General features: G+C 42.1%; 1 protein-coding gene across 7 annotated transcripts in view; it reads left to right on the plus strand.

Annotated features, from left to right (window-relative positions):
* The window catches only part of DAB1 (DAB adaptor protein 1), a 1,173,077-nt gene that overhangs the window by 1,025,177 nt on the left and 123,904 nt on the right, over positions 1-23,996 (plus strand). For all 7 annotated transcript variants that reach the window (XM_060305030.1, XM_060305010.1, XM_060305026.1 and 4 more), the window contains 2 exons: positions 3,541-3,680; positions 10,041-10,139. In XM_060305030.1, the coding sequence (XP_060161013.1) occupies positions 3,541-3,680; positions 10,041-10,139 (239 nt within the window). The remainder of the gene's footprint in view (positions 1-3,540; positions 3,681-10,040; positions 10,140-23,996) is intronic.

The raw sequence follows: 23,996 nt of genomic DNA on the forward strand, positions 1-23,996 counted from the left end.
GTAGTTTGCCTCCAGAACAGGCAAGTCTATAGAGACAGAAAGTAGATTAGTGGTTGCCTAGGGCTGGTGGGCTCGGGGAAGATGGGGAATAACTACTAATGTGTACAGGGTTTCTTTCTGGGTTGATGAAAATGTTATGAAATTAGCTAGCGGTGATGGTTGTATAACTCTATGAATGTACTAAAACGACGGAATTGTACACTTTAAAAGAGGAAATTGAATGGTGTGGGAATTAAATCTCAATAAAGCTGTTATCTAAAAACATTCAGGCGATGCCCTTGGCTTTGGGCATTGGTGTCACCTTCTATAAAAATAGGGCTCATGACAGAGACTAACTCAAAGAGCAGATGTGAGGATTAAATAAGAGACTGCATGTAAAACTCTTGGCACAATGACTGGTATCGTAAATGCTCGATAATAGATGATTTTCCTTAAATACATGACCTTTCTCCTGTCCATCCTGAAGCAGAGGGTCAGTGGTGCTTTCAGCAAAATAGGCTGGGGATTCATGATAACTTAGGATGCATGAAGATTGACACTCTCCTTCACACTCTCAAGTCGTATGTGCCTCTGAAGGAACAGTGTTATGGCTCTGATCTCTGTTATTTATTTCTTAACTTACATATTTGAGACCTTGCTCAAGATGTGCTCATGAAAAATTACCCTTTTAATGGTGGGGCATTTAATGAGAAACCGGATTATCTACTGCATAAGTGCCCTTCATACAAATTAGCTTGGCCCTGGGTCCTAATCTAAATTGGGCTCTCTACTTTCCTCTAAATGACCTAATATTTTCTTATTAATCTCTGCCCTCGTTCAGCTGATCTAGCTCTGCTTCCTCTTATGAAGCATGCTCCTCAACAGAGCTCTGTGCCCTGACAAATGTTTCTTAAGGCTGTCTTTGTATCTGACTTATGGACATTTTTCGGACATGACCTGGAGGCTGGAAGCTGTTTCTTCCATTTTCAAGCCATCTCTCCAATGGAGTTTTAATGCTGCCAGTGTATTAAATATCAGCAGATTTGGGCCGGGTGAGTTTTGGTAGAAGTTTAGATGGGGCTTCACAGGGAAGTCGAATAGATGAGAAGCAGTTAATCATCGTGGTTAAGAGAACAGGCTTGAAGACACAGAACACAAGCAAACCATAAGCCTGGGCTTTGGCATCAGGCAGATCTGGGTTCAGGTCCCACTCAGTGAGTTTGGACAAATTACTTGGCCTCTCAAACCTTCAATATAGATCCTTGTCTATAAAACCTAAGTAATAGTACCTACCTCTAGGATTATTTCCAGGGCTAAACAAGTTGGTGCATATAATGAGCTTTGTACAGGACATGATAAATCCTACCGGGTATTGTTATTATACTTAAACTTTGGAGGAAGTTCCAAATAGTGAAAGGGGTGCTATTAGCGACTGAAATAGTGTCAGGAATTGAAGAGGCAGAGATGGTATTTGCGATAGAATAAGGTAGAGTAAGATAACCTTCCCAAGAAATAGATCAAACCATAGGCCACTCCTACCAAATCTTGCATAATAATGCAGGGAGAGGTGACCTGTGGTGCTCACAGCTGGATGTCTGTACGTATAGGGTATATCAGGCAAATGTTCTTCTCTTTGCTGTTAGCCTTAGTCTCTGACATCTGCCCTCACTGATCCCGGAGACTTAATTTTTACATTGATTACACATACAGACGAATCATCCATGTGTTATATTTGCCTTATGGAAAGTAATTCAAGAAGTTTAATATGCTAAAAGTCAGCAAGGATGCGGTAGAAAAAATACCAAATGGGATTTGGGGACGACAGTTCCAGGCCTGACTATGCAGACGTCCTTCTTTTGTGTTTTCCTGTCCTCAGCTTTGTATCTTCTATGTGCTTCTTTTACTGAGCTGATAACAGGGGCAGCAACTACCATTTATAGAAAACTTACCATGTGAATCCATGCTTTGCACATACTATCTTATTTAAGTTACTATTCATAATGACTCCTAAAGTAGATATTTAATCTTCATTCAACAGTTAAGGAAACAGAGGCTTAGCCGATAGTTTAGTTGGCTTACAAGTGAGAGAGCCGTGGTTTGAAATGAGGATGTCTGGCCCTAAAGCTTATACCTTCTTACACATCTAGCAGAGAGCACTACACATTTTTGTTTGCAGTCATCAAAAACTTGAGCCTCTAGGGGCATAGACTTTGTCTCATTCATCTGTTGCCAGTGAGTAATAGCATCTGGCACGGAAGCGATGCTCAGTAAGGGATGAATGAATAAATGAATGAAATGCAAGCCATGTTTCGTCAATAGGAAAGCATTATATGATGGTTAGCTATTGCTGTTGTTTTTTTTTTCTATTTTAAGTGTGTCCTCAAATAATTCTCAACCCCACATAATGGAAAGGCCTCAGTTTGTCCATCATGTGGAGAGAAGAAATGGGCTGAATTATCTCCAATGTCCTCATATCTAAGTGTCAGACTGATGAAAGAAGGCATGATACAGGAGGTATCAGAAGTTGAAGTTAATGCTATTCCAGGAGGTGAATATCAGAAGCCTTAGGGCATTCCAGGTTTTAAGAACCACATAAGCAATGCCCCAACCTGTGACTCCTTTGATGGGAGTTTGCCGAAGTTAGAGATTTGAATTCCTATGTATTCTTTCTTTTTTTTTTTTTTTCTAACTATATGAACGTGGACAAGCTATTTGAACTCTGTGACCTTCATCTTTGTCATCCGGGAAATGGATATGGTTGAGTCGTTGTGCAGAGGGGGTAAAGTTTATGAAACATCTCACAAGAAAGATGTGCTCAGTTCACAGTAACTTTATTGTCTTCATTTTATGTGGATGTGTTTGAACTTCTGGTTGATGTGTCTCGGCAAAATATTATGCTAATAATGATTGAGAAAGCTGTTACGAGGTGTGGGCGCACCGTACAAAGAAGTATGGAAGCCTCTTTCTGTACACGCATGAGTTAACAGAAGAGACATTGTAAAATCATTTTTTGATAATTGCCCCCGAGTCACTGCTTGATACAAAGCAATTACTCTGGAGTCTCACTGTAAAACAGCCCATGGAATTGGGTGTAAGGAGGGTCTTGGACCCGGGCCAAAGTCATATTAAATGCTGGAAATGCCGGAGAGGCTCAGGGCTAATACTATTCTAACAAGAATGTCAGACATAAACTCCTAGTGGGTGATGATCGTTTGTTGATGACCTAGTGTGTATCAAAATCCGTATTGGCTACTTTATACGTGTCATCATGTTTATTTATCTTAATGCCCCTTTGGGATTGGTTATTTTTAACTCTTTTTTTTTTTTTTTCTCCCTGAGAAAATGGAGTCTCAGAGAGAACTGTGTAATTTGCCTGAGGATTTAAAAGGATAGAGCCAGAATTTGCATACAGGAGTCTTACCATTCTTTTGTCCGTGGTCTAATGATTTGACTTCCATAGCATGTAGGTGAACCAGAGAACCAGTCTCGGAGCTGCGGATAGTTAAAGCCAATGGGCCCTGAACACCTACTTATCTGAATCCTGCATTTCTCTCTTTCTAGGTCAGGATCGCAGTGAAGCCACTTTGATAAAGAGGTTTAAAGGTGAAGGGGTCCGGTACAAGGCCAAACTGATCGGGATTGATGAGGTTTCCGCAGCTCGGGGAGACAAGTTATGCCAAGACTCCATGATGAAACTCAAGGTACTGCACAAGCATTTTAATTTAAATAGTGTGGGTTTGATATGACCGAGAGGAAGAAATGATTACAGTCATTCTGGTAAACATATTTTTTTATTCATATACTGGTATATTACTTGGTACACTGATGACTCACTGCATTTATTTATTGGGAGGACATGTCAATCATTTAGCAAATGTTTGTTGAGCATCTCCTATGTGGAGGTATTTTGCTAGCCCCTGTTGTACAGTTTTTGAACATATCACATGTTATTCAATTGTATCTTCACTGTGCGATGCCTGCAAAAATAAAAGTACAGAATCATCAAATTGTGCTGTCACTCAGATTTTATAAATTTTCTACTTGATTTTTGAATAAATTTTATATATTTCACCATATGATGAATATGGTAAAAGATGATATATTAATAAAAAAGCTGATTTTATTCATTCTTGAAATTTCTATCAATGTCCCCCAAATACTTTAAAGGGAAAATGTTATAAAAAGTGATATGTAACTAGATATTGACATTTGGCGGTATCACGAAGAGATTGATGATTTTAAATGCTTTAAAGAAGGCTTTTCACTGAGAAAACTAAGAAAGAAATAGAGAAAATTTTTAATATGCAAAATAAGAAAATTATGTTATTAAATAGCCTTTAAAAACATACAAAATTGAACATTGTTTGTTCCCAGATTCTGGTCTCCATGTAGTCTGTGTCTCTTTAAAAAGTAATATAAAATATTAGAAAAACAGATGATTTAGCAAGAAGTTTACAAGCTATCTTATGCATTTAAGACCTATAATTTAATTATTTTCCTGATTATAGAATTCAAAAAATGCTCATTGTAAAAATTTTGAAAGTACAGAAAAGTATGAGGGAAAATTAAGCTTATCCACAATCCCACCACAAAAAGAAAAATCAGTATCAGCATTTTTGTGTGTAACTAACACTCTCTCTTTGTATTTTTATATACATTTGTGTATATGAACCATACACATATATGTAGTGTAATTGGAATTACTATTTATAGTTTCATATCTTGTTTTCTTTCTCCCTAATAATATATCATGAGCATTTTTTCTTATCTTCTAATAGTCCCTGAGGATACAACTTGGTCAATGTAATTTTTTTTAATGTAAGAAAAAGGGAAGAAAAGAAAAGGAAAGAAAAAAGAAAAGAAGGCTGGCCAAGTGCCTACTAATATTAAATGAGACAATATCTATAAAACACCCTCTACATTGTCTTTTCTTTGATAGATGCTTAATAAAGCACAGGTATTAATTTTTTTTATACTGTACACATTTTCTCAACAGTTTAACATGTATATTAGATGCTAAGACTCCCTGTAGTATGGCTGTAGGAATCATTCTTTTTAAAAACTCTTAATTTTCTAAACTGTGTATCATTACTTTCTTTTTTTTTTTTTTTAGCTGTTACACAGCAAACTTTATTTTAATAGTTATGAATCTACTACAAGGCATACTAGAAAAAGGTATAGAAGACATTAAAATCATGAGTTCAAAGATTGTCTCCTTGGAAGAGGTTAATGTATCCTTTTATAAAAAATAATTAAGCGGGACTTCCCTGGTGGTGCAGTGGATAAGACTCCACGCTCCCAATGCAGGGGGCTCGGGTTTGATCCCCGGTCAGGGAACTAGGTCCCACGTGCATGCCGCAACTAAGAGTTTGCATGCCGCAACTAAGACCTGATGCAACCAAATAAATAAATATTAAAATAATAATAATAATTAAGCAATGTTATAAGATTTTAGGACAGTCCAGTAGTGAGCCCCCTTCTTCTGCCAAGTTCAAGTCTGAGTGATAAATACACAAAGGAGTCCAACAGGAAGAATTCTAAATTCCAGCTTCATGACTGATAAATGCTGGTCTGGAGGATGTGACGTAGATACACAGCCACAGGGCATCCTTGAAAGAGACAGGCCATTCCACTTGGTTTGTAGGGTAGTTGGATAACTTCAGCGTTCCATGTTCACACACCGTGACCTCTGCTCTGCCCCAGAGCAGGACTGTGATTCACGCATGAGATCAGACCAGAACACAACCTCTCTACCAGCGGGTAGATTGCAGAGAGAGAACCCAGAAAGACTGAGCCAAGGAGACCCTAGTCAAGACTGGGGATAAAGGCCTGCATCTTGATTCTTGCTGAAGTTGCTCCTTACTGAGTATGAGGCCAGGCAAATGGAGATTTGCTTTCAACAAATATTAATTGAAAGACATCAAGAAACTCTCCGGTGGCCTGGTTCTCACCCAGAGCCACAAGTCTGCTGAGAACAAGAAAGAGGCTGGTGCATCTTCCCCCAGCATCCTGGTAGATAACGTTCACCAGGCATGGGTCACAGAGCACCTCACTGACAGCTGCTTTCATAGAAGCATGGAGGTCTCAGCGTATGTGAGACAGGAGTTGGCCTGTGTGCCCTGAAGTTCTCCCTCAGGATTAACACTGGGCCAGGCTAGCTGTACCAGGCCTGGCCAGGATTGCCGACCTTGGCGTGTGTGTGTGGTGGTGGTGGGGGGTGTCACCTGCAGTGAAGTACCCCATCTGTCACCCCTTGTAACTGTGAGGTCCCCAAAGCCCTGGAGAGTTGGTCCAACCATAACACGCTCCTGTCAAATGCTCTGAACTTGTTGACGGTTCTTGGTTCCCAGACAATCGTCTTTCGTTATTTGCAAGTTGCAGAGCAGAATGTTGACATTTCTGCTCCCCGTAGTGTTTCTTTAAGAAACACAGAAACATGAACGATCGATTCTCCATTTGGCCACTTGCCCAGGAAGGAAAGACAAAGAAGTACAAAACGCCTGTTAGCCTTGCAAAAGGCCCACTTGTTCATGTCAGGCCATAGGAGAAAAAAAATTTTTTTAATCTGTTTTTCTTTGCTAGGCTTTCTGAAGCTGGTGCCTCTTCCTGTTTTAGAGAGTTTTCTCTTGGATTATAGAGATTTAAGAGGGGATTCATAATGTGAGTATAAGTGAGCCATTGCCTGTCCACCAGCGAAGCCTCATTGTCATTGTATTTTAATTTAGTCAACAACGCACTTTTACATATATTATCTCTTTCGCTCTTATGAGGTAGCTATTAGCTTCCCTGTTTTGTAAATAAAAAATCTGAGGCTCACGGAAGTTATAGGATTTGCCCCAGAACCTTCATTTCATCTGGGATAAGCCCAGAATTCAAGCCTGTATCTCCAGATGTCCAGAGTTTGATAAGATATAGTCGAGTGCTTTGTTCTATTCTGTTTTGTATCTGCGTTGAATCTCTCCTGGTTCCCCAACTAGAGTTTAAGCTCCTACCAGTAAGCTACATAGCCCCACATCATTGACTTCCAAAGCAGTCAACTTTCAGAGGTATCGGGCAACATGGTGGTGGTTGAAGCTATGGGAGAGATGGGCTGATTACAGAGCCCTAAGTAAATCTGTTAGTCAGGGTCCTGTAAGAAACACCCAGCCCGACTAGGTCAGATGAGGATACTTTAAGGCAGGAGCGACATACAAAGGTTAGGCAAGGTTAAGGTAGCAAACAGGAGCTGGTGAGGCACTGGAAACTAAAAACAGTGGGAAGCTGTTACCATCCTAGGATGAGATCTATTTACTGGAACCCAGGGAGGGCGAGATTGCGGACAAAGTCCCTTCCCTCGCCAAGTGAGATTGTAGAACAAGGATGGGAAGGAGGCTAGATGAAATACCCTGACCTCTCTCCTTCCACCCTCTGGTCTCCCGTCTGTGCCTTCCTGGGTGGCATCCAGAGGGCAGGAAGCTCAGAGGACCTGGCAAGACCACAGGGGCCAGTCTCTGGGCACACAGCAGGGCAGAGGAGGATATTTGTATTCTCCTTCTTACCTCGGAGAAGTGAAACCTAGGATGAGTTTTCCCCCAAAGATCTACAACTGATAACCAGTAGGGCTGAGATTGGAGATCAGGTTTAGTTCATGGAGCTTTCTGGAATAGCATTCTAGGTTTTCAGCTATTCAGGTTGCACACCTGCTTGACGTGTTCCCTGGAGATCACAGTCATCCCATTGTGTGCATACACCCTGCTGGGTGAGGTTTCTCAGAGTCCTTTCCTGTGCATCGTCTTATTGGATTCTCACGGCAACCCCTGAGCTGGACAGGGCAGGCTATCAACCCTGGCTGGCGTGCCTGACCCCTTCCCTGTGTATAAAATCCTCCAGCAAGATGCTGCCTCTGTAACTCCCTTAGGGACACCTGCATCAGTCACTCCACACAGTGCCCAGCACATGGCATTGCTTCGTAGAATCAGTATTAGTATTAGAGGTGATGGTCACAGTCATTTGCTGAGCTCTCCTTGCACGCTGCACCCCATGCTAGGTGCGGTATGTGCACGCTTCACTCTTATGAAATAAGAAGTATTCTCATTTTAGAGTTCTCCTTCACTACTGAGTTTGGAAGCTGGTGGTCCCACCTTTTTTTCATCCATGCCTCCCCAAAGAGCCCTTCCAGAGGGTTATAATAGAAGCAGCCCTAACACTGGGATCCGAAAGGTCACTGTTTGAATTCCCTCTATATGTCTTCTTAGTTCCTTGAGGTTTGGGGTGTTCACTTGGCCCCCCGATCTTACGTTTGGTCATTTGTAAAATAAGGGAGATAATTTTTCCTTCCCAGGAATGTGGGATGGGCTGAATTATATGACGTGTAAGAGAACTCCTACCATTTGGTAGGTACCCAAGAAAACATCTGACTCCTTCATTTCCAGGGGGCCAGCAGTGACTTTGTAGGTCAGGTGGCTAATATTAGGCACAGAAACCCCAAAAGACACCTACCTCCATATCTTCCGATTCCCCAGCCAGCCCTGTCCCTTGGCCCTTTGTCAGTGCTACATAACAGCACTGAATCGTCTGTGGGGAGGTGAGCCCTTGCAGTGTGCTGTCTGGTGGCAGGCTTGCTTCGACTTCATGCAGGTTTTCAGGGCTTAACTCAGGGTCCTGTCTCTCAACATGCCTGATGAAACCGGAGTTTTATTTCCCCAAGGATCACACCATGTGGATCATCCTTCTCTCTTGCATTTGTCCTGGGAAGCTGTACATCAGCAGCCCCAAGCAGAAGTGCTCCTGAAACATGCACGCTGGCTCCTCCCATCCCTCTTTATCTGCAGCCACCTTCTGCCAGGGAGTTCTTTGATAGCCACCTGGTCAGCATCACTGTGTGCTGGGAATTAGCACAATTTGATGTTGTGGTAATTCTAAGAGCTGGGGGTTGTTAGGACCATCTTGGAGATGGGGACATTAAAGCTACTCTTCTTGGGGCTTCCCTGGTGGCGCAGTGGTTGAGAGTCCGCCTGCCGATGCAGGGGACACGGGTTCGTGCCCCGGTCCGGGAGGATCCCACATGCCGCGGAGCGGCTGGGCCCGTGAGCCATGGCCGCTGAGCCTGCGCATCCGGAGCCTGTGCTCCGCAACGGGAGAGGGGAGAGGCCACAGCAGTGAGAGGCCCGCGTACCGCAAAAAAAAAAAAAAAAAAAAGCAAGTGTCTTTACTCTTAACTTGCATAATATCAACTTTGGCGAGGACTCTTGATAGCACATTCATGTAACAATGATTTCCTGAGTGTCTCCTGACCTTCAGGGACAGTCCAGGGACTGTCCTGGGTACGAGGAAGAGAGCCGTGAGCAGCGTAACATACCTACCTTTTGTGACACCTACCTTCTAATTGACTCATACACATATCTTCAGTTTACAAAAAATTTGGGGAAACAGATTTTTAAGAAGTGGAATGCACTTGGTAGGCACTTTCCTTGAAAGCTCAGGAATGATTGGAAAAATGGTAGAAGAACATACAAAACGTGTGGGTAAAAACGGCAAGCCTTAGACATATGACCATAACATTTTTCCAAACAAAATTGAGACATGCAGTCTGGTAATATATTTTCTTTTCTTTGTGATCTCTAAAATTAATTCATATGAAAACTTTTCCCAGAAGTATAAAATTAAAATCACATTTAGGAATGTATTCCACGACTCATCTTTATTTAAAAGGTTAAAACCATATCTAATACAAAACCCAGCAAAGATTTTAACAAGAGGACTATATTCTATTTATCCTGGGGTCTCGAATTCTGAACTGAGCATCTAGGCACAAAGTAGACACTCTATAAATCTTGGTTCGTCCAATGAATACATGTTCAAATATCTATTTGTACAGTTTTCGAGCAGTGAGGACAAGTATTACCCTAAAACATCAAGAAAATGCAAGCCCGTCGGGGAAGGCAGCATGGAAGCGGGGAGGGAATGGAGTGTGCATGATTGGTGGCTTCGGTTCATGATGTCTGACATGGCTTTGCTTTGGGACCGGAGGGAATTTTCAAATGAAAACACTAAAGTAAAAAGCACATCCTTCCTTTCAACAGGGCGTTGTTGCTGGCGCTCGTTCCAAAGGAGAACACAAACAGAAAATCTTTTTAACCATCTCCTTTGGAGGAATCAAAATCTTTGATGAGAAGACAGGGGTAAGTAAAAGAATAACATGGCATGGTGAAGTTGAATCCACTGACAGATGTGTCCTTAAAAGCCTCTACTCTCTGGGCAGGGATATCAAACGAGCATAAAAACAGATAAAGCAACTGACAAACTTGATCAACTGTGATTGTCCGTCAGAGGTAGGCTCTTTCCTGACCTGGCCACAGTGTGACTGCACCAACACAGTGTGACTGTGTTTCTTGCAGTGTAATTGGGATAAAAGTGTCACACAGTCCTGGTAATGCAATAGGGAGATTGATGTGCTTTGAAGAGCGGTGGCTAATGTGACAGTTTAAGTTAAATTTCTTTGTGTGCCGGCAGCTTTAATGACATGCATCCTAGAGGGAGACGCACGGGGGTCAGTTGACTTGGTCAAAGCGTCCAGACTCTCTTGAGTTGAACCCGTGGCACCTCGCAATTGCTGTCGTCAAAAAGAATAAATGGAGTTTTCAATCTTGAAAAATCTCTATCACTGCATGATCGGGAAATGTAAGGACTGATCTGTTTGTTAAACCCACTGAAGTAGTGGTTTGTATTTTCACCAACCTCCGGGCAGCAGTTAGCTCCCAGCTTCATCCCCAGGACTTGCCTTGCATTGTTGGCCTTGTTCATTGATGGTAAGGGAAAAACAGAAAAGCGTTCTGTTCTTTGATCTGTTTTGTCCAGAGAGCAAGAGTCAAGTGGACATGTTTTCCTTTTATTCATTCAATGCTTTATATAGCTTCTAACACACCTCCGCCTATGCCACCTCCTTTGAACTTCACGGGTAATTTGTCAAGCACTGTATAAACAATACTCAACCAGCCAAGTTACCTAACCTTGTCATTTTGCATTATAATTTTCTCGCCTTTGTTTTGACTCATATTAGGATAGCAGTGGGTAGTAGGATGATAATTTAACAGTAAAGAATGGATTTTCTTGAAGAAAAGTTATTCCTGAATAATAATAGCACAGACATTTGTACACCCATGTTCATAGAAGCATTATTCATAACGGCCAAAAGGTAGAAGCAACCCAACTGTCCATCTATGGATGAATGGATAGACAAAATATGGTGTGTGTGTGTGTGTGTGTAATGGAATATTATTAAGCAGTAAAAAGGAAGTTCTGACCTATGCTACAACATGGAAGACGTTATGCAAAGTAAAAACAGCCAGTCACACATAGACAAATTCAGTAGGATTCCACTTAATGAGGTATCTAGAGGAGTCAAATTCACAGAGACAGAAAGTAGAATGGTGGTTGACTGGGCCTGGGGGGAGGGGTGATAAAGAGTTAGTGTTTAATGAGTACAGAGTTAAAAGTCTGGGGAGAGGGAAACAGTGCTGTTGATGGATGGCTGTGATGGCTGGTCAACAATATGAGTGTACTTTATGCCACTAAAAATGGTTATAATGGTAAATTCTATGTTATGTATGTATTACCACAATAAGAAAATCTAGTAGTAATAATGACCATTTGTTGAGTACGTACTAGGAACATATTAGTCACTTTGCATACATTATTCAGTTTTGTCCTCACAAGGGTCCTATGAGAGAGTAATAATCACAGGTACTGCGTCAAGCACATAGTATGTTCCAGTCATTGTTGTACACCCTTTAGAAGTACCAATCCATTTAATCCTTACAACAGCCCTGTGAGTAGATAGTGTTGTCGTCTCCATTTTATAGCTGAAGATATTAAGGAGAGAAAAGTAACTTGCTGGAAGTAGGTGGTGGTGGAGACAGGATTACAGCCTAGGTTGTCTGGCTTATGAGTCCAACCACAATGTCTTCTCTCTCAGGGTAAGTGCCTTTCTCATGTTCATCCAGCATGTAGGAGGCAGAGCTGGGATTTAGCCTCCAGTTGACCTGAATCAAAAATCAAAGCAATTGACCTGTATGTTATAGGAAAGGGAGACCTACCTGGGGATGCCGTGGTAAAGGGAGTTTAAGATGTGGGCACAAGCATCGGTAGTCAAGGAGCTTGAAGGCAGCAAGATTAAGAGCCTAATGTAAGCCTCTTCTGCTTTAATAAAATTATGGTTTCTAAAATTAGGGAAGATTTTCCTTTTCCTGGGCAGACTATCGTTTGGAGACCTGTGCTCAGTTCTGAACCTCACATTTTAGAAAAGATATAATCGAATCAAAGTATATCCTGTTGAGGGGACCAGGGCAGTTGGGGAACTGAATACTATGCTGGGCCAACACTTCTGAACACAGATGTGGCCACGTGGGATGCTGGGTAACACACAGGAGGCAGAGAGCTTTGGGCTTGTAGAAACTTGGAGGATATCATTGACCCCTTAGCATCCTTCATGGTAGGGATCCAAGGAGCGTGGATCAAGCCTATCTGAGAGATGCTTTCACAAGGATCTATATGCCCAATATAAGTCATGATCTCTAGTCTCTTCCCAAGTCCATGCCTGCCCATCACATGACACTGGCATCACCAAAGGGACTGGAGTAAACCAGAGTATCAGATATTTTCTTTTGTCTAGGGCCATGTGTTTGGCTTTGCTATTGCATCATGTACCCTACCATCAAATAGTTCTCATCACCAAACTTTAACTAATGAGAAGAGGTAGTTTATATTCTTTACCTTTCTCTAAATCCTCACGCAAGGATGGCTAACCTGGCCCCAAAGAAAGGTACCACCAAACCTTATAATGTGATTTTTTTTTGATTCTTTATCTGGACACAAAGAGAACAGCAGTAAAGTCATTATTTCAGCTCAAAGCCATTTGGCTTTGTTGAAAAAAAATGTCATCTCCTAGTGGAGAATCGGGGTGAAGGCAGAGTTAAATGTTTTCTGTCTGGCTTCGTCTGCTCCAGTTCTGTTTGATTAACCTTAGGCCCTGTATCATTGGGCTTCTGCTACCCTAGCTTGTTAATTTGTCTCAACACGAGCCTGGGGAAAAGTGGTGGAGAGAATCGAACATTTAAGCCTGAACTAGAGAGGATGGTGGGAGCAAGGCCCTCCATATTAATAGCGTTCATCTCTCCAAAAGGTTGTCTAGTAGAAAAAGCAGCTGACTTGTTCTGTGTGACTCAAGGGACAGAACCAAGAGCAGGTGATTGAAGTTTCTAGGAAGCAGTTTCAGTTTATGAGGAAGAAGAATTTCCTGCGAGTCAGAGCTGTTCAGCATGTAGATGGACCACCTTCTGTGCAAGGGAGTTCACCAGCCCTAGGAGGATTCAAGCAACAGTCATGTTATGGGGATATTTTGGAAGGAAGTCAAGTAGAAGGTGAGATGTTGACCAAAGTCACGTCTTTGGGGCATCACCAGAGTTGATTCCCCAGACTAGTTTAATAGTCTGTTTCTCCCTTAAAGTCAACCCTATCGATGTGATTTATCTTCAGATAAATGGAGGTTTTTCAAAACCTCCATTGGAGATTATGAGCAGGAACAGTTTACTGAACCTTTGTCGTTGCACAGCAGGGGACCGGCTGAATTATGCGGGATAAGAGTCTAAGTGAAGTGTTTTGTCCTACATATCAAAGAAATGGAAAACGAGATCTTTGTCATTTGGAATGACAAATTTTAGTTGTTTATCATGTCTAAAGTATTCCTGCTCAAGCTTGGCTGCACTATTTTTTTCAAAACCGAGAAAAGAAACATTAGCAGAACGTGACAATAGCTACAATTTTAAAAATCCAAAAGCTGTCAGAAGCGTTTTGATCCCAATTAAAGAGACCCTTTGCAGCAATTTACACCTTGTCTTGAATTTCAAAGGGTTCTTGATCCCAAACCTTATGTGAGTAAATTTTATTAGTAGTATGTTGCAGGAAATAAATCAATAACAAAAGCTGTTCATATGTTCAGATATCTAGGTATTGCTAATATGTCAAAAGGATCAGTGAGAATGCAGAATATGTCATAAATGAACTCACTGTTACTAGTAATAGTAGGAGTGGTAGCAGTAGCAGTAGGAGTAGAAATGGTTTCATGTCAGTATGTTACTAGCTCCTCAAATCAGACCAGTGGACACCAAGGCAGGAGTGATGACATCTTCATTTCACAAATAAGGAAACTGAGATTCTGGGAGTGTTCCTGACTTGGCTGGAGACTCAGATCAGACCTTCCAACCCCAAATCCTATGTCTTTCCAGGGAAACTCACTAGCTTTCTTCTCTCCCCACTTATAATTTTATTCCATAGAATTATTATAATTTGTGCCATTAAAAAGTCAGAAATATTGGGACTTCCCTGGTGGCTCAGTGGTTAAGAATCTGCCTGCCAATGCAGGGGACACAGGTTTGAGCCCTGGTCCGGGAATATCACACATGCCGCGGAGCAGCTAAGACTGTGCACCACAACTACTGAGCCTGTGCTCTAGAGCCCATGAGCCACAACTACTGAGCCCGCATGCCGCTACTACTGAAGCCACGCGCCTAGAGCCCGTGCTCCGCAACAAAGAGAAGCCACTGCAGTGAGAAGCCCACACACCGCAACAAAGAGTAGCCCCCGCTCACCGCAACTAGAGAAAGCCTGTGCGCGGCAACAAAGACCCAACACAGCCAAAAATAAATAAATAAATAAATGTTTAAAAATCATAAATATTGCAGGAGCCTAAATATAAGTCTGTTTCTCAGGATAGAGGGCAGTGGTCTGTATCATCTCTTCCAGATAATGAAACATCTTGTTGCCACAATCACAGATGGATTTTGCTTGTTCATTTAGTTTAGCCAGCACTGATTGGCACTATTATTTGCACCATTCTAAGTACATTATAGCAATTCTATGAAGTAAATGCTATTATCATCACCATTTTACAGACGAGAAAACTGAGGTCCAAATAATTAATTACACAGCTCTCAAGTGGCAGAGCTGAGATTCAAACCCAGGTAGTCTCGTCCAGAGTACTTAATGCTAGTAATATATCACACCTTTCTTAGTGTGTTTGGGCTGCTATAACAAAAATACTGTAAACTAGGTGGCTTATAAGCAGCAAATGTTTATTTCACAGTCCTAGAGGCTGGAAAGTCCAGGATCATAGCCCCAGGATTTGGTGTCTGGTGAGTGCCCACTTCCTCATAGATGGTGCCTTTTTCTGTGTCCTCTTATGATGCAAGGGGGAGAGGGGGAGGATGCTTACTAGGACCTCTTTTATAAGGGTACTAATCCCATGTATAAGGGCTCCACCCTCATGACCTAATAAGCTCTCAAAGGCCCCACCTCCTAATACCATCACCTTGAGGGTTAGAATTTCAGCATATGAAATTTGAGGGGATATAAACATTTCAGACCATAGCAATATCAAAGTTTATAAACGATTTCCTTTTATATGTCTTAGAGCAGATTGGTATTATCCCTGTCTTACTGTCACCATTATTCACTTTCATTTTAATGAGCTTTCCTGAGTGAAGATAAAAGGGATGGAGTTACAACTGGGACTGTCTTGTGGATAGAATGTTGGCAGTGTAACCAGTACCTGGTCAGGCAAGAGCATATCGGATGCCTGTTTTACGCCACACGATTATCTGTTTCCTGAGGATTCAAAGATGAAGAAGATGTGTCCTTGCCCCTGAGGTGTTCACAGTCTGGTGGCGAAACCAGACTCACAAAATGAACTAACAGCTGCTGAGACACAGGTGTGAATGGAGTTGTCGGTACTCAGGGGATGGAGACCGAGCTTTGCCTGAAATAGTCAGGGGTTTTCACAGAAAAGGGCACACTGACTTGGCAGTGGAGGAGTGAGTTGGAGAGGACCAGGTAAACGAAACGAGTCAGGGAAGAGAAAAACGTATTTCTAAATGCACAAATGTCTAAAGGAGAAAGATATGTGTGTGTGTTCATTTTTCCCTTCAGGAAATATTTATTGAACACGTCTGTCAACACACATATGAACAAGGCTGTATCTTTGTGTTCATCACTGTTATCTATCTGGTTAGCACATGATGTCCACATAGTAGGTGCTCAGTAGTACTTACTGCACAGAAAATAAAATGACTTAGTGATTACGACTCAGCAAATGTACACAGAAAAACTAGGGCATAGCAGGGGAGAGGTGGAGAGTGGCCCAGGATTGAATATTGTCCCTCATAATAGAGGGGTAATGATGTTTTAACTGTAATGGCTGCACTTACATTTCACGGCTGATTTAATAATTTATTCTTCAGTGAAAACCAGATATCACCTTATTCGTGTCTCTTCAAAAACAGAACTGTTCTTCCTTTATTTCTAACTAGATATTTTGAGTGGACGTGGGGAGAGCAGCTGAGGTGGAGCAAAGGAAACTGGTCCTAGGGAGGGAGACAGGTAGGAAGATGAAGGCGTTGCAGAGCAGGATGCTGGGACCTGGGACACCCCTGTCATCCTGAGAGCCATTGAAACAGTACATAGGACTCTCACAAGATGACTAGCCTATAAGCAGGACCGTCTATAGCAGGCTTTTGTGGATTCCGTCTCATTGGACACCCAACAATTCTTGGTGGTTTTATGACCCCTTTTTACAGACGAGTCATCTAAGGTACAAGTAGGGTGAGTGGCTTGCCCGAGGCTACTATGAGTAGCAAGAATTGAATTCAAATTCACATTTATAACTCCTAAGCTTGTTTTGTTTCTTTTCCTCCAGAGATTCTCCACTTGACTGGTTCTATCCCCAGAAGGGGTTGCTTTGGAACTTTACGTAGGCATTTTGGGTGGTCACGACTTTTGGGGAAGGGGGTGGTGATGCAGGAATTTACTAGGGGCAAGGACGCTAGCCACTCTGCAATGTACAGGACATTCACTCACAACACAAATGTTTCCTGTGCCATGTGACTTTAAATGTCTTATCACACATTCATGTAGATGAAAAACCTGTTTATAATTACCTGAATCTAGAACCTAACTCTACTTGATCTATAAAAAAAAGTGATTTTGTACAATACTCATAGTAGTGAGTTTTCCAGAAATGCAGCTAAACAGAGAGAAAGATGTGCTTTGTTCTGTTGAAACCTCATCAAGAGTTGGTCATCACTTTGGAAAACCCCTCCCCCGTGAGGCTGTTCATATTTGAGTCACCAGCAGGGCACTACTCCATCAGTTTCAGGTATAGCTGTGTTCACCATAACTGGACTTATATGACGCATCTTTAAAAATGTCAAATATAAAGGGAAGAGTTGAGTGATCTCTTAAAACTGAATTTATTCACTATAAGAAAAGCACAGACATAAGACAGTGTCATTATGTTCTTCTATTGTAGTTGTAACTAAGCCTTTATATGTTAAAATTCATACTCTTTTTAATTAGAAATCATCTTCTTTTATTTCTCCTTTATAAGTAGGATATTTTGACTTGCTTAAACTTCATGTGTACAGGTAGATTATATAATCATTTCCAGATAATAAAAGAATTACAAAATATTGGTTTATAAGAAGGAGGTGTTGGGTCAGATAAGGTTAAGAATCCCTGTCTAGACCATGCTGCCATTTTCATTGGTTCATTCATTCATTCATTCCACAAATGCTTATTGAGTGAAAGGGATATTCTACGTGATGGATAGGGATGAACTAGCCTGAAACCTTTTTTTCAAGGAACCTACAACCTAGGAGGCAAGACCTATGTATATAACTAAAAACTCAAAGCAAGAATAACAATATGATAAGAGAAAAATATAAAATTATCATGAGAGTTCAAAAGAAGAAATGGGGCTTCCCTGGTGGCGCAGTGGTTGAGAGTCTGCCTGCCGATGCAGGGGACACGGGTTCGTACCCCAGTCTGGGAGGATGCCACATGCCGTGGAGTGGCTGGGCCCGTGAGCCATGGCCGCTGAGCCTGCGTGTCCGGAGCCTGTGTTCCGCAACGGGAGAGGCCGTGACAGTGAGTGGCCCGCGTACCGCAAAAAAAAAAAAAAAAAAAAAATGTTAAAAAAAAAAAGAAGAAGAAATGATTTCTTCCATCTGAAAAGAAATATGGAATGATTTAGGAACAAAGGGCTGAACTTTGAAGGATGGGCAGGGTTTCAAGTGAGAGATACAAGAGGACCAGTATCCAGGCGAAGGGAATTATGGGGAGTGTTTACTAAGGCCCTAAAGTGAGAAAGTCATGAAGAAGGGCAGGTGTGGAGAAGAGTTGAGATGTCTGGATATTCTGGATTGGAGGATGTGTGATTGCTATCAGTGAGAGAAAACTGAGAGGGCTGGCAGGGCCCTATTGCGAGGCCTGGAATGTACGACTAACGAGTTTTGGTTGAATCATGTCCATTACAGCCTGAGTTATTATTCATTGTACTCTGTGGCCCTGAAGCTGCACTAGCTATACAGAGAGGTAGGTACAGTGACTCTAAGGCCACCCTCGACCCATCAGATGTCTTTGCGCAAATCAGGGAAAAGTCCCTTTCTTTAAGGCTCATTGCCCGGGATGACTTTTGCTGGGAAACGGTTGCAATAAGTATACATGTTTTTGATGACTATACGATGACCACCTCCCCGTAGATCTATGCAGTGTACCCCCTGACCAGCTGTACGTAGCAGACCTGGGAGTATCATTTCGTGCATGAGCGGAACGCCGGGGGTACCATCTTGCCAGTTCCTGTACCGACCATTCACTGCCCAGCTTGCAGGACTAGCAAAAGGAGACCCCTCCACTCTGTATATCCCCATAGATCTATGCAGTGTACCCCCAGGCCAGCTGTACGTAGCAGACCTGGGAGTATCATTTCGTGCATGAGCAGAATGCCGGGGGTACCATCTTGCCAGTTCCTGTACCGACCATTCATTGCCCAGCTTGCAGGACTAGCAAAAGGAGACCCCTCCACTCTGTATATCCCTTTGCCCTTCTTCACTCAGTGAACACCTCAAGGTCCAGTAATGTCAACAACACTAGCAACAGCAACACAGCGCGACAATGACCAGGTGCTTTAGTAAACTAAGTGCTTTATGCATTTCATCCTCTGAGCAGTATTCATGTTGGGTCTGTCTGAATCCACAGCCCACACTCCTCACTGGTATGGTACTGGCACCAGAGAGTGGGCATGGTGGAAGGAGCTGCCTTGGATCCGGTCCTAGCCCGCTCTAAAGCAATTTTTATGAATGACTTTGTATCTCTTTTACTCATCTGTAAGATGGGGATAATCAAAGTACCTATGTTTTAGGATTAGTGCAAGATTAAATGAGGATTTAATTTAATCCCCTAAGGCTTAGAATAGTGCCTAGTATAAGAAAAAGCTCTAGGTGTTAATATTATAATATTAGCTCTATTATCCCCTCTCTGATATGGACTTTCTTATGTCCTCCCTTCAGAATTAAGAAATCCTTTCATATTCCTCCTACAGCATCCTCTGTTCACCTTTATCACAGCACACGGTTGTCTGTATCAGAATGAGTTGACCCATGCTTCCATCAGACTACAGGTTCCATGAGGCCCCTAGTCTCATCCATTGCTGTATCTGCAGGGTTTCGCACAGGTCCTGGTATGTGACAGAGATGCTAATGGCACATTGAAGGAAGGGAGGAAAGTCAGTCAGGGAGAGACGGAACAAAAGCGAGGGAAGGATGGAACAGGAAGTAACGAATAAGTAAACTTATAATGAAATGCTCATTGTCTGGGCTAGATATTGGAGCCCAAGACGCTACGTATCAAAGATGCAAGTTTTGCCATGCAGGCAGTGAGCATGGAAAGAATAATATATGTGATTCAGAGTACCCTGGTCCTAGGATGTCAGGGGTGGAAGGTCCCTTAGGCATTGACTAACCCACTCATTTACAAGTGAAGAAACTCAGAAGCCAAAGAGAAGAGGCGGCTCCTGAAGGACTTCCCTAGTGGCACAGCGGTGAAGACTCCGCACTCCCAATTCAGGGGGCCTGGGTTCAATCCCTGCTTAGGGAACGAGATCCCACATGCATGGTGCGACTAAGACCTGGCGCAGCCAAATAAATAAATAAATAAATGTTAAGGGAAAAAAAAGTAAGTGGCTCCTGAGACCTCCTAGCACATTGTATGCAAAACACCGAGGCTTGAACATCGACTCTGTGTCACTCTCTAATGCCCACAGAACAGGAAGTGGGAAGCATCCTCTTCCCTTCCTCCTCTTCCTTACTTTGCCTTCCTTCCTCATTACCTTTTTCTCTTCCTCTCTCTACCATCTCCATATTCTTTGCTCATTTGCTTCAACATTCAGGCTCCCAAAGCCCGACAGCTGCCCCAGGTCCATTTTCATATCAAAGAGACTGAACATCTGAGGGGAAAAATTGGGCCTCTGTATGTTTAGTGTCTTGTTGGGTGATATTGGATTTTAATTTATCACCATAAAAAAATCAATTTATAGCTCAAATCCAACATAGTTTTTAGAAATTGGCCCTGTCCGGAAGCTGCCTCTGTTAGATAATTTAGACGGGGGATAATTCATGACGGGGGAAAAAAATGGATATTCGTATTACCCTGGAAAGTGAGACCACGAATGTTTTCAAGCAGATTTGATAAACTCAGAAATGTACTGTCTTTCCCTTAATGAATCATTTTATCAGTTTTGGTCTTTCAGGAGGGAAAGAGGTACTGTTTGCTGGGCTAGCTGCTTTTACATGCTTGATCTCATTTAATTCAATCCCCTAAGAACTCAGCTAAGAAAGTACTATTTGTCCTGTTAAACAGATGAGGAAACTGAGACACAGAGAGGTTAAGGGAATTGCACAAGGCTGAATACCCAGCAAATTGCAGAGCCGGGCACTGGCTCCGACATGGCAGAGTAATAAGGCCTGTGCTCTTTTCAGTTCCCAGTGTGGTCTCTCTCCTTTTCAAGGGCCTACTTAGGGCCTCTGGAAAGCACGTGACCGTGCGTTTATTCTCCAGGGGAGAAATCTAACTGCTCTGAGGGTTTTTGTCGTGCAGACCAGCCCTGTGACTAAAGGTTTATCAGCTACTCTTGGGGCCTCTGAAGGGTGTGTGAGCTGCTGCTCAAGGTGGCAGTGCCTGGATGTGCAGTGTGACCTCGGGGGTGGATCCTCTGCCTATTCTCTGGGACTCTCTCCTCATCTGAACCCTGGGGTCATTCCTCAGCCTCTTTCTTAAAGGTCCAGATAGTGAGCATAGTGGGCTTTACGGTCTCCCGTAACCGTTTACTTTGGCCACTGTTATGTGACGGCCCCCGCAGACAATATGTAGACAAAGGAGCTTGGTGTCTGCTGGCTCTGGTCTGGGTGATTACCGAGGAGTCTTCTAATCTGCTCATTCTGACCCCATGACGAGCTCTGTAGGAGTGCAGGATGAGCACCTGCTGAAGATCTCTGGTTTTCATCTCTGGGCCCTTTGTTCCCTTCTCTTTGGTGGCTGACTTTGGGGATGAATGCTTTTTATAAACTTTGATGATAAATATTCAGCTCTGGGCATTGTGTTAGTTATTTCTACCATTTGTGGAGCGCTAATTGCCAGACACTGTGCCAAGTGCTTCCCATATATTTTTCTCATTGAATTCTTGCAATCCATTGTTGAGTAACATATTATCATTCCCATCTTACAGATGAGGTGACTCACCCTCAGGGAGGTTCAGTCACTTGACCAGGACTACTCTTAAATTTTGATCCATTTATTTATTCAGCAGATGTTCATTGAGTACCTACTGTGTGCCAAGGAGTATCCTCAGGGGTGTGCAGACATTGGTAAATAAAAGGAAGGACTCTACCTTGTAGAGTTTACATTCTAATGTGGGGAGACAGACAAGAAACAATAGACATACTAAATAATATACTCTGTTAGAAAGTAATCAGTGCTATGAAAGAAGATAAAAAGTATAGCGAGGTCACAGCATTTCCCCACTGTGCTTCCTTTCTCCTTGCAAAAGGGCCTGTGACATACGTGCCTCGTAACTCACAGATATGAACATGCTCTGGGAGCTTCCTATAGTTTTGAGGGTCAACTGAGTAATGGAAGAAGACACTTCTGAAAATTCTCATCCAAATTCCAGGGGCCGTTACACGTGATAAATCAGAGCTGTCAGTTTGGGTGTCTCTGCTTTTATTTGCTTTATATGGGTTCTACTGTTTATTGTTTTTCTATCTCGCACATTTATTTTAAATTTTAATTTAAAACTCGTTTTCCATGACTGTGCTTCAGTTATTTAATAGGTGGTTCTATTTTTATGAAGACACCCCTTACAGGAGCTGTTTGTGTAGAAATGGTGATGCTATAATTAGGCCCAGCACTGATAAGGTGGTTCTCTGTGCTTCTCTCAAGTACTTCTCCGCGGCAGCCCGAGGTGGAGCAGCATTAATAATTCTGGGGACAATAAAGGAATGTGTTTCCTAGAAGGTGAGCCCAGGTCAAGGTGAGAGCCTGGTAAAATCCACCAGAGAAGAGACTCTGTCTGGGGAAGTGTGCATGGTGGAACCTGGGGCCTGGATGACCAGTGTTATGCAAGGAAGTCTGGGTGTGTTGTCAGAGGGCCTCAATTTGTATCGTCACTCGGTTAAAAAGGTGCAGATCGAGCTGTAATGATAAAAACAACGACGACAATAATAGCGATGATAACAATAGCACTTACCGTTGTCCCAGATCTTGTCGTAAGTGCTTTACGCACATCTCATTTCATACTTTTATGAATCACTGAACCTCTTAGTGGCTCTGTGTTCTCCTCTGGAGTATATGAGCAGTAAGTAACTAGCCAAGCTTTATAGAAGTCTTTCCAAATAGAGGAATTATCTCTGGTTTACACAGGATGGCACTGAGTTTCAGAGAGGTGAAGTGAACTGCTAAGATGTCTCAGTTAATGAGGGCTGCCCTGCCCACCACATTTATTTCATTTCACACTGCTTTGCTGGCCACAACAAAGAAGCTGGTGTGTGAGTCTGTCTTACATGGATGGTTAGATGTTACCTGGAATAAAACACTTCGGTGATATCCTGGCTGACTTTTTCATCATTTGTTCTTTTGTGCTGTAGTTACTGACCTTATTCATTCATTCATTTAAATAAAAATATTTATTTGTATATATGTTGATTCTAGAATTAAAAAAATACGTATATATATTTTTTAAATTCTAGCATCAACAGTGAGATAAATCTAATGTCCTCCCATTTTTCTGTCTTATGCTCATGGTCACTACTTCTTTCTTGCACCTTTCCCTGCTTTTCTACAGATTAGGAATAACCATGCTAAGCTGGTAAAGCATTTGCATTCCCTGATTAGTTACAAACATGAAAAGTAGAGAGAATTTTAAACAAAGAAACAAACAAAAATCCTAGACTATGAGTAATTGGAAGCCAGGGTCCATTATTTGGTTACTCTTATATCTACCACCTTCTGGTACGTGGTAAGCTCCCAGGAGATATTTGTGGCATTGCGCTGAATTCCTTCATTGTACAAGACAAGCAGCCCTCTGATCCACCTTCTTGTCTAGCTGTGTCCACCTAAAGCCTTTGGGCATTGTGGGTGGCATCTAAATTCTAAGAATAATTATCTCCCTGAGAACAGTAAATAGCAACTTCATCCCCTCTGCCATGGGCTTCAGTGATACAAACCATTTTACTCAAGCCATATCTGCCTTCCCAGGGTTCCTTTAACTTCTAGATGAATAGAAGATTATATAAAATGTATGAAAGGTTACATGTAATATATTCAATCTCAATTTCCGGTGTTATTAATGATCTTAATGCATAGGTAATTTGTTTCCCCCCATTTTCCTTTCTCTTTCCTCATCCATCTAATTTGCCTTTATCCTTCTTTCTCACCCCTTTTCTATGCTTTCATATGCATATAGATATAGTCACTTTTTTTCTATTGCTGTATATATTTTCCAAAGGCATTATTAAATGCCCAGTATGTATAAGATAGAGAGTACAGCCAGCTATAAAAGTAGTATAATATATTATGTGAATGAGGGAAAGGTAATATCTAATTGAAGGGAAGGAAAGAAACTAACATTTATTGAGCAACTACTATGTGTTGAAGTC

The sequence above is a fragment of the Globicephala melas genome, chromosome 1 (genome assembly GCF_963455315.2).
Source record: "Globicephala melas chromosome 1, mGloMel1.2, whole genome shotgun sequence".
Classification (NCBI taxonomy): domain Eukaryota; kingdom Metazoa; phylum Chordata; class Mammalia; order Artiodactyla; family Delphinidae; genus Globicephala; species Globicephala melas.